We start from the raw sequence: 12,811 nt of genomic DNA on the forward strand, positions 1-12,811 counted from the left end.
GAGATGAAAGTGCGAGGAAGTGTTTGTGGGCTACATTGTTGAAATGTCACTTGCTTTGGATTGAGATGCTTATGTGTCACTTACTGTGACATTTGAATTAAGGTTTAAGGAGGTGAAGACATCATAAAAGTTGTTGACATCTCCAGGAATCTTGTTACAATTATTACGAGTGAGTGGCTGTCTTCAAGCTGAACATTAATGATGCAGAGGAGGCACTCAGCTAGTACCATGGGGCGCCACCAGGACAATGCACATCCTCCTAAACAGGTCCAGTATTGGTTTGAGTATTGGCGTGTGCTGCTTGTTCTGTATGCACATTTGCATGTGTGTGTGTGTGTGCGCGTGTGTGTGCGTGCGTGTGCGTGTGTGCACATGTGTGCAAACCATTTAATCAGTAATGAAGAGATGGTTTAAATAGGACAACTTGAAGCAATGTCTAAATTAAGCTTCTTGATAGAGCCTAGTTTTTAGGTCAGAGAGTCTGGCATTCATAAGCAGGAGAGTGAAGCCTCTATTGAGATTCACTGTCGCTATTGTTCTTTGGTGGATACAGCTGGTTGAAAAGTGTGTCTTATAGGAGTTTTAACTGTGTATAAAATCTAAGTTTTATCCAACTCCAGCACAATGGTTGGTGTAATGTCTTTACCTTTAATTCAAACTTACTTTAATCAGTATCTATTGATTTTGTTTGAGCTTCAGTTTTGCAGAGCGTGAGCAGGAGATAAAGCGTTTACTGCAGAAATGAAATTTGTGAAGAAATGTAGCCTCTGGGAGTTTATCGTCTTCAGCTGCACCCTTTCCAAAATATATACCATTCATTATTAAACAATCAGTTGGTTTACTTAAGGATTAACAGTTGGTCCAGCGATGAAATCCTGTAACTGTTTGTAATTCTGTAATCGTCCTCTTGATGATTACAGAATTCAGAACATGAACTTGGCCACTGGCATTCTTTGTTGAATATCACTGCTGTAGAATTAGTTCATAAATCTGTGAATGAGGGCTTGCTTCATATTTTATTCTTTTATTTACTATATTAACACAAAAACATTTGTCAGGTCTCCACTGTAGTGCTGTATTTACAGTTGTTGTAGATGAGACTGTGGAGGAGCTCAGCTGGTCTGCTAGGGTGAGCTGTTCTCTTTTTCAGTTGATTGGCCATGGCCTGCCTGTGGCCATAGCTCGCTCCTCTCTTTCTATGTGCCTATCACTCTCTTTCTCTTTCTCTTTCTCCCTCTCTCTATCTCGCTCACTCTCTCTCTCACACTTTCTCTTTCCATCACTCTTCTTTCCTTTATCTCTCTCTCTCTTTCTCTCTCTGCTCTCACCATCTGCCTTTATGCCTGATCTGCCTGCATATTTCCTAACCGTCTCTCAGGAGAGAGCTGGGGGATGGGGTAGAGAGGAGAGAAAACTGTTATAGTGGGAAATAGCGGATATGGGAAACCAGAGGAAAAATCATTTCTGTATCGTCCTCATTTGTGTGGTAAGAGCTTTAAAGTCATAATTGACTTGAATGTACAGTCCCATGGTACTCAAATCACTGGACACCTTAGGTATACAATACCAGTCAAAAGTTTGGACACACCTTCTCATTCAATGATTTTATTTTTATTTTTTTCCTACATTGTAAATTAATACTGAAGTCATCCAGACTATGAAGGAACACATAAGGAATCATGTAGTAAACTTAAAAGTGTTTAAAAAAAACAAAAACCCACACACACAACATATGCCTTATATTTTTCATTCTTCAAAGTAGTCATCTTTTGCTTTGATTACAGCATTGAACACTCTTGGCATTGTCTCAATCAGCTTCATGAGGTAATCACCTGAAATGGTTTTCCAACATTCTTGAAGGAGTTCCCAGAGTTGCTGAGCACTTGTTGACTGCTTTGTCTTCACTCTGCTATCCAACTCATCCCAGACCACCTCAATTGGGTTTAGATCAGGTGATTGTGGAGGCCAGGTTATCACCGTCTTTTTTGGTCAAATAGCCCTTAGATAGCCTGGAAGTGAGTTTGGGATCATTGCCCTCTTGAAAAACAAATGATGGTCCCACTAAGTGCAAACCAGATGGGATGGCATGCTGCTGCAGAATGCTGTGGTTGCCATGCTGGTTAAGTGTGCCTTGGATTTTAAATAAATCACCAACAGTGTCACCAGCAAAGCACCTCATACCATCACACTTTCTCCTCTATACTTTATGGTGGGAACTACATATGTAGAAACCATCTGCTCACCTTTTCTGCATCTTACAAAGACATGGCATTTGGAACCCTGAAAAGCCTTCAGCTGATCCAAAATGCTGCAGCTAGAGTACTGACAGGGACTAGAAAGAGAGAGCATATTTCTCCCATATTGGCTTCTCTTCATTGGCTCCCTGTTAAATCTATAATAGAATTTAAAATTTTTCTCCTCACATACAAGGTCTTGAATAATCAGGCCCCATCTTATCTTAAAGGCCTCATAGTACCATATCACCCCAATAGAGCACTTCGCTCTCAGACTGCTGGCTTACTTGTGGTTCCTAGGATACTTAAGAGTAGAATGGGAGGCAGAGCCTTCAGATTTAAGGCCCCTCTTCTGTGGAACCAGCTCCCAGTTTGGATTTGGGAGACAGACACCCTCTCTATTTTTAAGATTAGGCTTAAAACTTTCCTTTCCTAGCTTATAGTTAGGGCTGGATCAGGTGACCCTGAACCATCCCCTAGTTATGCTGCAATAGGCCTAGGCTGCTGGGGGGTTCCCATGATGCACAGAGTGTTTCTTCTTAGTCACCTCTTTTTATTTTGTTTATACTATACTCTGCATTTAATCATTTGTTGTTATTATCTCTGACTGTCTTCCACAGCATGTCTTTTGTCCTGTCTCTCTCCCCTCAGCCCCAACTGGTTGTGGCTGATGGCTGCCCATCCCTGAGCCTGGTTCTGCCGGAGGTTTCTTCCTGTTTAAAGAGAGTTTTTCCTTCCCACTGTCACCAAATGCTTGCCCACAGGGGGTTGTTTTGATTGTTGGGTTTTCTGTGTAATTATTGTAGGTGTCATGGCCGGGGAGGAAATGGACGAGGAATGGCTGACACGAAGGACTCCAGAAGTCAGCGTAACATAAAAGGGATTTATTTCAACGGGGAAAACACAAATACAAAAACCTTGGAAGGGAGGCACAGGGAGACGAAGGGCAGGCACAGGGAACACAGGAACATGCGGGCACAAAACATCAACGACGCAACAGAGAACAAAACAAAACTGAGGGCTTAAGTACACACTGGGTAATCAGGGCAAGAGGAAACAGCAGGGAACAACAGGTGAGGCAAATGAAACTAATTACACAGGGGAAGCAAAGCTGAACAAAAAGCACAGGAAAACCAGACTGTCAAAATAAACAGGAAGTGACAAACCAAGGAACATACTGACTAAACACGGGGAACAGGCACAGACTCAGGACAGAGACGCAGACATATCACAACACTAGGAAATAAACTAACACAAAACGCTGGGCCAACGGCCCAGGACATGACAGTAGGCTCTTTAGCTTACAATATAAAGCGCCTTGAGGCGACTTTTTGTTGTGATTTGGCACTATATAAATAAAATTGAATTGAATTGAATTAAACCAAATCTCAAATTTAGACTCATCAGGCCAAAGTACAGATTTCCACTGTCCACTGTTCAATTCCTTGTATTCCTTGGCCTAAGCCATTCTCTTCCTCTTGTTGTTCTTTCTTAGAAGTGGCTTCTTTGCAGCAATTCGTCCAGTTGGGATGTGTGTGCTAGTTGAACTTTGTGAAGCATTTAGGTGGGCTCTTATCTGAGGTGTTTCTGATGAACTTATTTTGTGCAACAGATGTAACTCTAGGTCTTCCTTTCCTGGGGCGATCTTGATGAGAGCCAGTTTCATCATAACCATAACATTTGATGGTCTTTGCAACTGCGCTTTTTGGATTGACTACCTTAATTTCTTAAAGTAATGATGGACTGTCATTTTTCTTTACTTAGTTGAATAGTTGCCATATGGATTCATACTGTACTCAAATAGGGCTATTCACTGTATACTAATTCTACCTCTTCACAACACAACTGATGGTCTCAAATACATTAATAGGGCAAGAAATTCAAGAAATTAACTCTTGACAAGGCACAGCTGTTAACTGAAAGCCATTCCGGGTATCTACCTCATAAAGCTGACTAAAAGAATCCAAGATGTGCAAAGCTGTCATCTAAACAAGAGGTGCCTACTTTGAAATATCTAAAATCTAAAACATATTCTGTTTTGTTTAACACTTTTTCATTTACTAAATAATTCCATATGTATTTCTTCCTTTTGCATTCAGACTGCCTTAATTCTTCATAGCATAGATTCAACAAGGTGCTGGAAACATTCCTCAGAGATTTTGGTCCATATTTGGTCACACACAAACACCATCACCAGTCTGAATTGTTGACACAAGGCAGGATGGATCATGCTGTTTATACCAAATTCTGACCCTACCATCCTAATGTCATAGTAGAAATGGAGACACATCAGACCAAGCAACATTTCTCCAGACTTCTATTGTCCAATTTTAGTGGGCCTGTGTGAGCTGTAGCCTCAGTTTTTGTAGCTGGTGTGGTCTTCTGCTGCTGTAGCACATCTGCTTCAAGGTTCAACATGTGCATTCAGAGATGCTCTTCTGCATATTTTGAATGTAATGAGTGGTTATCTGTGTTACTGCTACTTTTCTCACTGGATATTTTCTTTTTTTCCAGACCATTCTCTCTAAACTTTACTGATGGCTGGTTGTGTAGGAAAAGCCCAGTAGATCAGCAGTTTCTGAAATACTCAAGCCAGCCCATCTGGCACCAACAACCGTGGCATGTTCAAAGTCATTTAAATCACCTTTCTTCCCCATTTAATTCTTGGTTTGAAGTCAACAGGTTATTTAACCATGTCTACATGCTTAAATGCATTTATTTGTTGCCATATCATTGGTTTATTACACTACATTGCCAAACATTCCCTCGTTCGCCTTCACACATGTATGAACTTGAGTATGTTTATGGGAATTTTTGACCAGTCTTCGAGAAATGCGTTTGTGAAGCCAGACATTGATGTTGAACAAGAAGGCCTGGCTCGCAGTCTCCACTCTAATTCACCCCAAAAGTGTTCTATCGGGTTGAGGTCAGGAGTCTGTGCAGGCCAGTCAAGTTCTTCCACGCCAATCTGGCTCATCCATGTCTTTATGGACCTTATTTTGTGCCCTGGAGCACAGTCATGTTGAAGATCTGGGGAGATCTAATTGACTCTGCAGAAAGTTGGTGACCTCTGCGCTAGGGTTTAATCCCGGGATCCGGGATTCCCGGGAAATGCGATCAGAACCATTTCCCGTTTCCCGGGAAACGTTAGACGGGAAACCGGGAAAAAAGTCGCGCGCGTCGATTTGACTTTCAGAAAGAAAAGAAAGCTTCAGAATGTTAAATTTAAGGAAATATTGAGAGAAGGGTTCGTTTAATGCGAAAAGCATTACTCTTCATTTCAGGCACGTTCAGCCTCCGTTTAAGGCTTCAGCCTTCATCTCAAGCGTATTAATAGAGGTATTACACAGTTGTGGTTTTTTCCTCTTTAATTTGTTGAAATCGTAGGCAATGTGTTTACCCTAAGGTATTTTGTATTATATAATTTTATATTATTATATATTGTTATATTGCATTATATAGCCTATAAAATATGCCTGCCCTGAACAATAAAGAAATATCTGTTTAACTTCGAGTGTTTCTTTTCCTCGTTTGCAGCCGCTTACTAACAATCATGAATTAGGATACGGGCCTAATGTGTGAAGAAATTATCATGAAATAGATTGCTTTAACATATTTCGCTTTTAAAATGGAGTTGAGTAAAATGTATATTTTTTAGGCTATAAGGATTGGCCAGTTTTTCAAAAGACGATTCACAGCGAACCTACTTTAACCCTCAGACACGGTGTTATAAATTTGCTGTTGCCAGAATGGCAATGACCAAGTCGTAGTGCGTTACTCAAGGCCCTGTGTTATGTCATATTATAGTGTAGTACGGTAGTTAACTTTTCAATGACTATTACAGCGTTCCACTGGTGGAGATATAGCGCAACAGATGTCGCCACGACAGCGTGGCTGAGCCATTATCAATGCTGTGGAGATGAACCGTATTGTTTTGCACCAGCAATTGTAAAATAGCTTGGTATAATTCCATGTACAATGGAGGAATATTCGAATTATATTTGTTAAGGGAGTGTTGAGGAACGATACAACACCGCATATCTCGAGCACTCGAATCTCGAGATTTAGGTTTTATTGCGTTAATCAAGCCAACGTTACCCCCTACTGGGCATAACAGGACATAGCTGGAAAGCTACCTCTACAATATCACAATAGGTTAAGGCCGACACAGGCTACAGAAGGCCTAATTAAAATAAAAAAATAAATAAACTTTTTCCCGGGATTCCCGGGAAATGGCTCGTCATTTCCCGGGATTTGATTCATGTCATTTTCGGGAAAAATATTAAACCCTACTCTGCGCACTATACGCTTCAGGATATGCTGACCTGCACTGTGATTTCATGTGGCCTACCACTTTGTGGCTGAGTTCCTGTTGTTCCCAATCACTTCCACTTTGTTATAATACCACTAATAGCTAACTATGGAATATTTAGCAGCGAGGAAATTTCACAACAAAGGTGACATCCTATCACGGTACCACACTGGAATTCACTGAGCTCCTGAGAGCAACCCATTCTTTCACTAATGTTTGTAGAAGCAGTCTGCATGCCTAGGTGCTTGATTTTATGCACCTGTGGCCATGGAAGTGATTGGAACACCTGAATTCAATGATTTGAATGGGTGAACGAATACTTTTGGCAATCCAGTGTATTGCATTGAGTAGCTGAACACGTGCATAATAAAATGGCAGCTTAATGTTTTCATACATTATATGCTTAAACTATCAACCCTTTGAGGGCTGGATTTAAAAAAAATCTAAGTAAAAAATGTTCAAGTGATCCCTTCATTTTTTTTTAGCATTATATGGTGTTTGTTCATTTTGACCACCTTCTGTCTTTGTCGGTTTGAATGCAAAACCCTATTATGCTGTAAATGGAGACTGGGTTAACCTTTAAACACTGATGATGCGGTTTGACAAGTGAACCAGCTCAGCAGCATCTCTGTGGTTTCTTAGGAGCCTTGTATACACAGATCTCATCTTATTTCTCTGTGTACTGTATATCACCAGAGTCCAGTCGTTATATTCTGTTACAGTGAACAGAATTTGAGAAGGCGTTACGACCCACCTTTCTGTGTGCACTAAATACTGTCTCAGTCTGACCCCCAACATTCTGGTACATGCATGCCTCTGTATGTGTGTGTGTCTTTACACTCATTTTCGTGTTTCCCATGTTAATTTACTCATTGACCATTGCTCCCCCTTATGTATCCTGTGGCCCTTTATTCTGGGAGAAATCAATAAATGTCGCCCTCACTTTTACACTCCACTGTGTCTCAAACAACTCTCTGTGGCATCCATCAGCTCAAATTCTTTTGCATGATGCACTGAATGCACTAAAAAATGCATAGACATAGAAGTGGATTTTAAAACCTCAATTCTTTGCAAAAAAAAATCTACGAAGTTAAATATCAGAGAATTACAGTGCCATAAAAACAGCTGCAACACCCACATGTCTCCACGTCTTGGTGGGTGTCTATAGATGCACACAAATTGTCACTCCCTCTGTGACATTAGCTGAACAACTCCATTACTCCCAGGTAACAGGTGAATGTCACAATAGCAGGATGTCATAAAGCTCTGGAGTGGTCTAATGGGTTTTGTTCAGGTTGAGGTAACACATGCACACTACCACGCACGCACATGTACAGACACATGCTCTTCCAGGAAACTATCACCTATCACGAGTAAATGCTTGACGCATTTACTCATCACAGCCCTGAGCCTTGACGTGTTCAAAGAGCTAATAGATTCTCTTTAAAGAAGCTTTATGCAGAAGTTTAAAATATGAGAATCAGCTGTCACTTAGTTGGAATACAGAGGTGTGGCTCTCCTGTTGCTGTCTCATCTTTATCTTTCTTCCTCTGCTGACTTTGGACCAAAAAAAGAATTGAATAAATAAAAATCCAAAAGCGGGTCACTCACGGGCCCGAGATATAAAAATAACACTTTAAAGTCCAACCAAAGTGGAAAAATTTGGCAGAGATACAAGCGAAGTGGCAAAAGCAGAGGTTTCTGCCAGTTGTCAAGCCTAGAAGCCTCAGGGGGCAGGCAGATGGGAGAGCGCAGGCTTATGGATGGAGTGATCATGTGAGCTAAATTTGCTTCATGTGCTGCCACAGCAAGCAGAGACAGACACAGAAGGAGAGGGGGCGGGGTAGAGTGAAAACATTGTGCTTTGATTAGTCTACTTTAATCATCTTGTTTTTCATTAATACAGGTTATTGTTTTGTTTTCAATACTGATGGATGACATTTCTTGTTAAGTTTTAACTGTGTGCTTTTAGTCAGATATTTAGGAGGACCAATAATATTAGTACCAGTCTAATTCTAATGACTCAGTAGATACACTATGGGGAAAGTACCGGGCCACCTACACATTACACCTACTGGAACTGCTTGGCCAGTCCAAGCAGTGTATATATATATATATATATATATATAATTTTGAGTGGGGATAGCTGTAGCTCAGGAGACAGAGCAAGTCATCTACCAATCGAAATGTTTGTGGTTCTATCCCTGGCTGCTCTGCGATGTGTTCGGTGAAATGAGATTGCATGTAAGTGTTTGATACAAAGCACTCAGAAAAAAGTGCTCCGTATCAATGGGAGTGAATGAAGTCATGTTGTATAAAGCGCTGTGACAACCAGTCCATTAATCATAATACCAAAAAGAATAGCAACCTCATTATAACATGTTGTTATAATGAGGTTCTGGCTGGACCCAAGTAGCAGACTCAAACAACAGTACTCAGTGGCGCGGTTTTTATTGTGGCAAAGTGAGACTGTGAGTGAAAGCAAGTCAGGGGCTTCGGCTCAGGGGATTTCACAGGGGCTCTACCAGAGGAGAGAGGACACTTTATTGTTGAATCCAAGTGGCATGAAAGGTGCAATTGACAGGTTTTGAGCTTACTTGTTGCTGTGAGGAGATTGAGTGTGGAAGTAGCTCTTGGATGACAGGCAGGGTTCCAGAGAGCCACAGGTGGAGAGCAGGCAGGCAGGCTGTGAGCAGGTAAGAGAGTCTTCTTACAGGAGTGGTAGAGCCAGGGAGGAGTGGTGTGCAGGGTTGTGGGGTTCTGAACTGTCTGAGCTAGACCAGAGATCCCAGACAGGAGGCTGCAGACAGAATGAATGCACAAAGTGAATTTACAAAGTACTTCAAAACAGATTTTAACCACAGTAGATCTGAATATCACCATATCAACAGGGACAGTCCAGCAGAAAACTGTGGTGCCATGCAGTCTTAATATACTTGCTGCTTGATTGTTTCATTGCAGAAAGGTGGATGAACAGAAGGAAAACAAAAACCTCGTTCCAGTCTTGCCAAAACATAAGACATATCCTACTTGTGTCATATTTAATCAATAACAAAATTTAGATCCTTTGTAAAAAAAAAAAAAAACGTAGCACAAGTCCAAGAACTAAAATAAAATGAAGCCCTCCAAACATGACCTGAACTTTCAGAGCACTTTCAGATATCAAAACTCAGTGCTGTAATGAACAGGCTTATGGTTCAGGGACAAAATATGAGAGAGAAAGTATGTACCTTGAACTAAAGCTAAAAATATGCAGCACTTTGTTACATATTAGTACTTGACAATGTCAAGTATTAAAAGCTGGAAAATAACCAGATTTGTAAATATTTATTCTTTGATCTGTTTTAATTCACAGTATGATGGTATTGTATTTAGACAGAGGCTGCTTGCATTAAAATAACAATATTTAATATTTACTATCACTGACAAACTACTATCAAATTTGTCAAACTGTTCAGAATCAGAAGCCTTTATTGTCATCAAACACAGGTGTTTGGCAAAATTATTGCTTTTAACTTCAGTTATTACCTTTAACATTATCTTAAGTATGTTTGCCTTTTTTTTTTACTGAAAGGAAACACATCAACAGAACCATTAGTGGGAGAAATGCTGCTGTAAAAAAAAAGACTGGCAGTTAAACAGAAAAGTTATTAATCTGTCACAGGTGTGAGAGTATTATTTTATAACACAGATAATGTAATGTTCTGCTGACTCTCACAGTACTCAATCACCTCCAGGTCTCTTACACTCCAGGCTGCCTTTGTCTCACCTGTTCAACAGACCCTTGTCTATTTACTTGATCCATTCACCAAAATAGATAAGGAAAAAGAACTTAAACATGTTCTTTTGGAAATATTCTTCTTAATTTTTCATTGTTGCCTTGCATTTTTTTAAATATGATATGAGTCTTCTAATTATGTTTGGACATGCTCACCCATTCATATGGATGGGTGAGCATGTCCAAACTTTTGACTGGTACCGTAGATTTAAAAAGCTGTTTATTTTGACTTTTCACTTATTTAAACACAGTGCGACTGGTGAATTTTGTCAAATGTCACTTCTTTCTTTTCACAGGCACAGCCTATATCTTTTTATTTTTCAAGGGCTCATTTTTTATTGAGTGAAAATGCAGATGCTACATTTTGCATGCAGTCAATATGTGCATACATAAACCAGCTTGTGTGTGTGCATATGGTGACATGTTTGGGACTGTGAGGAAAGTGATCATGAACTAAAGAGGAGCTGATTAACGCACTTAGCATTTTCCATTCTCGAGTTTGTGTGCATCAGTCTATAGTGACTGTATTACACTAGAACAGGTGAAGAAAGGATTATTAATCATTCACCCTTTTCTCTCATTTTGCCTTCCAGTCATCGGGCACCAGTGTGGTGGTGGACATCGCGGTGATGGGTGAGGCCCATGGTTTGATCTCAGACCTGCTGGCAGACCCCTCATTGCCCCCTAACACCTGCAGCTCTCTGAAGGCTGTCAGCAATCTCCTCAGCACCCAGATCAACCTCCAGCCACTCCACCGACCTCGCATCCCTGCAGACACCCACACCTGCTCCGACTCTGAAGATGGGCCCGAAAAAACAGAGAGACTTGCCATTCCAAAGGTTACTGTTTTTTCTTTCTAGAAAAGTTTTGTTAAGGTTTGGGTGTTTGTTTACTTGAAAGTCTAATAAATTCCATCACTAGTACACTGTTAGACTGTTTGTTTAGAAGTTTACTTTCAACTAAAAGCATTGATTGGTTGCCCAGAAGAAGAAGAGGCACTAAAATTCAACGTAAGATTTACAATTATTGTATTCAGATACCACTGTTTTAGCTGTTTAGTGTGTTGCACAAAGTGCAACTCCATTGAGTTGTGAGAGATTGCTGGATGTTGATGTTAGTCACAGGGAAAATGACTGCTAAAGCCCCAGTCACACAGGCATGCAGAATGGTCAGCATCTTTTTGTGAGGGGAAAACATGTATACCACAAATGTTGGCAAAAACCTCCTTCTGATTGCTTTGGTCTCGTATTTCTGCCATTGTAGTTTGAAAAGGAGTGACAGACTTGTCCACAAACACTGCCCAGCTACTCTGTGAAAAGTGCAATGCAACCTGGAAATGGAGCTTTACCTTCAAAAGAAAAGTTGAACCTTTTGAAACCTGTTGGCTGTAGCACTGAGCCACAACTTTTTATTTGGAAGCCAGTTTGCATCACACTTTTTTAAAGTTTTACTACTGCTCTGCAAGTAGTTTGTGAGTATTTGCAGACAAACATGAAGAACTACAGGCAACCAAACCAGCTGCTAATAGGTATTTGGTGTGGCACTTTCTTTGCAACCTGGCGACAGCCAGAAAACATCGGGAACCACGCATTTTTCCCTAGCAGCCGATGGTTGTATAACACTAGGTCACCTCCTGAGCAATGTGCGCATGACATCACATGAGAAACCTCAGTTAGCTAATGCTAGCTAGGTAGCTTGGTTAGCAAGGAGTATCTATTATTTTGATTTTAATTTCTTTTTGTCTTTGTTGTGAATCTAGTTTTGGCTAGAACAGGCTTAAAAACAAAAGGAATTACCAGGAAAACTGAACAGCCTACTGCTTAGAATATTTTGTAGTATAACCGAATACTGAAAAAGCGAGAGGAGAATCTGACTAGGAAAGATAGATTCTGCATGAAAGCAAGACTATCTGTCTTCATTATCAATATTTCTCTTAATGGGAATATAATTTACAAAATTAACATTGAAGCCAGTGACTTATCAGGAAAATGAATAATGAGGGCATAAGTAATAACTCAAGTTAGAAAGACTGTTAGAAATTTCACTTTTGAGACCCTGTGGGCTGATTCATCCTTTATGTACACTTGTTTGTTTGTTTGTTTTAATTTCAGGGCCAGGACCCCCAAAAAGATTATCAAAAAATCGGAAAAATTAAGAGGCTTTTAATGGAGTGTACTAGTGATGGAATTTAATAGACTCATGGAGTTATGATCAGACTGAAGTATGAAAATCAGTGGAATAATCTTAAAGGTAGTTGGTTACCCATGAAGAAGAGAGGACATGTAATAGGGAGAATGAATATGTACAGGTAGGTACTATTACTACAGTTCTGTATTTACACTATATTGAGTGAGTAAAGTCAGAAGACTTAACATATTTGCACAAAAAAGACATAATTATGTTTTTTTAGTTGTATGGCACACACACACACACACACACACACACACACACACACACACACACACACACACACACACACACACACAC

General features: G+C 40.2%; 1 protein-coding gene across 1 annotated transcript in view; it reads left to right on the top strand.

Annotated features, from left to right (window-relative positions):
• The first annotated feature begins 10,745 nt into the window (after nt 1-10,745).
• LOC115790488 (cGMP-inhibited 3',5'-cyclic phosphodiesterase A-like) overlaps nt 10,746-12,811 on the top strand; it is a 28,474-nt gene continuing 26,408 nt past the window's right edge. Inside the window, 2 exon segments of the mRNA XM_030744292.1 lie at nt 10,746-10,757; nt 10,918-11,163. Of these exon segments, the coding sequence (XP_030600152.1) occupies nt 10,746-10,757; nt 10,918-11,163 (258 nt within the window).

Source organism: Archocentrus centrarchus, chromosome 13, assembly GCF_007364275.1.
Source record: "Archocentrus centrarchus isolate MPI-CPG fArcCen1 chromosome 13, fArcCen1, whole genome shotgun sequence".
NCBI classification, from domain to species: Eukaryota; Metazoa; Chordata; class Actinopteri; order Cichliformes; family Cichlidae; genus Archocentrus; species Archocentrus centrarchus.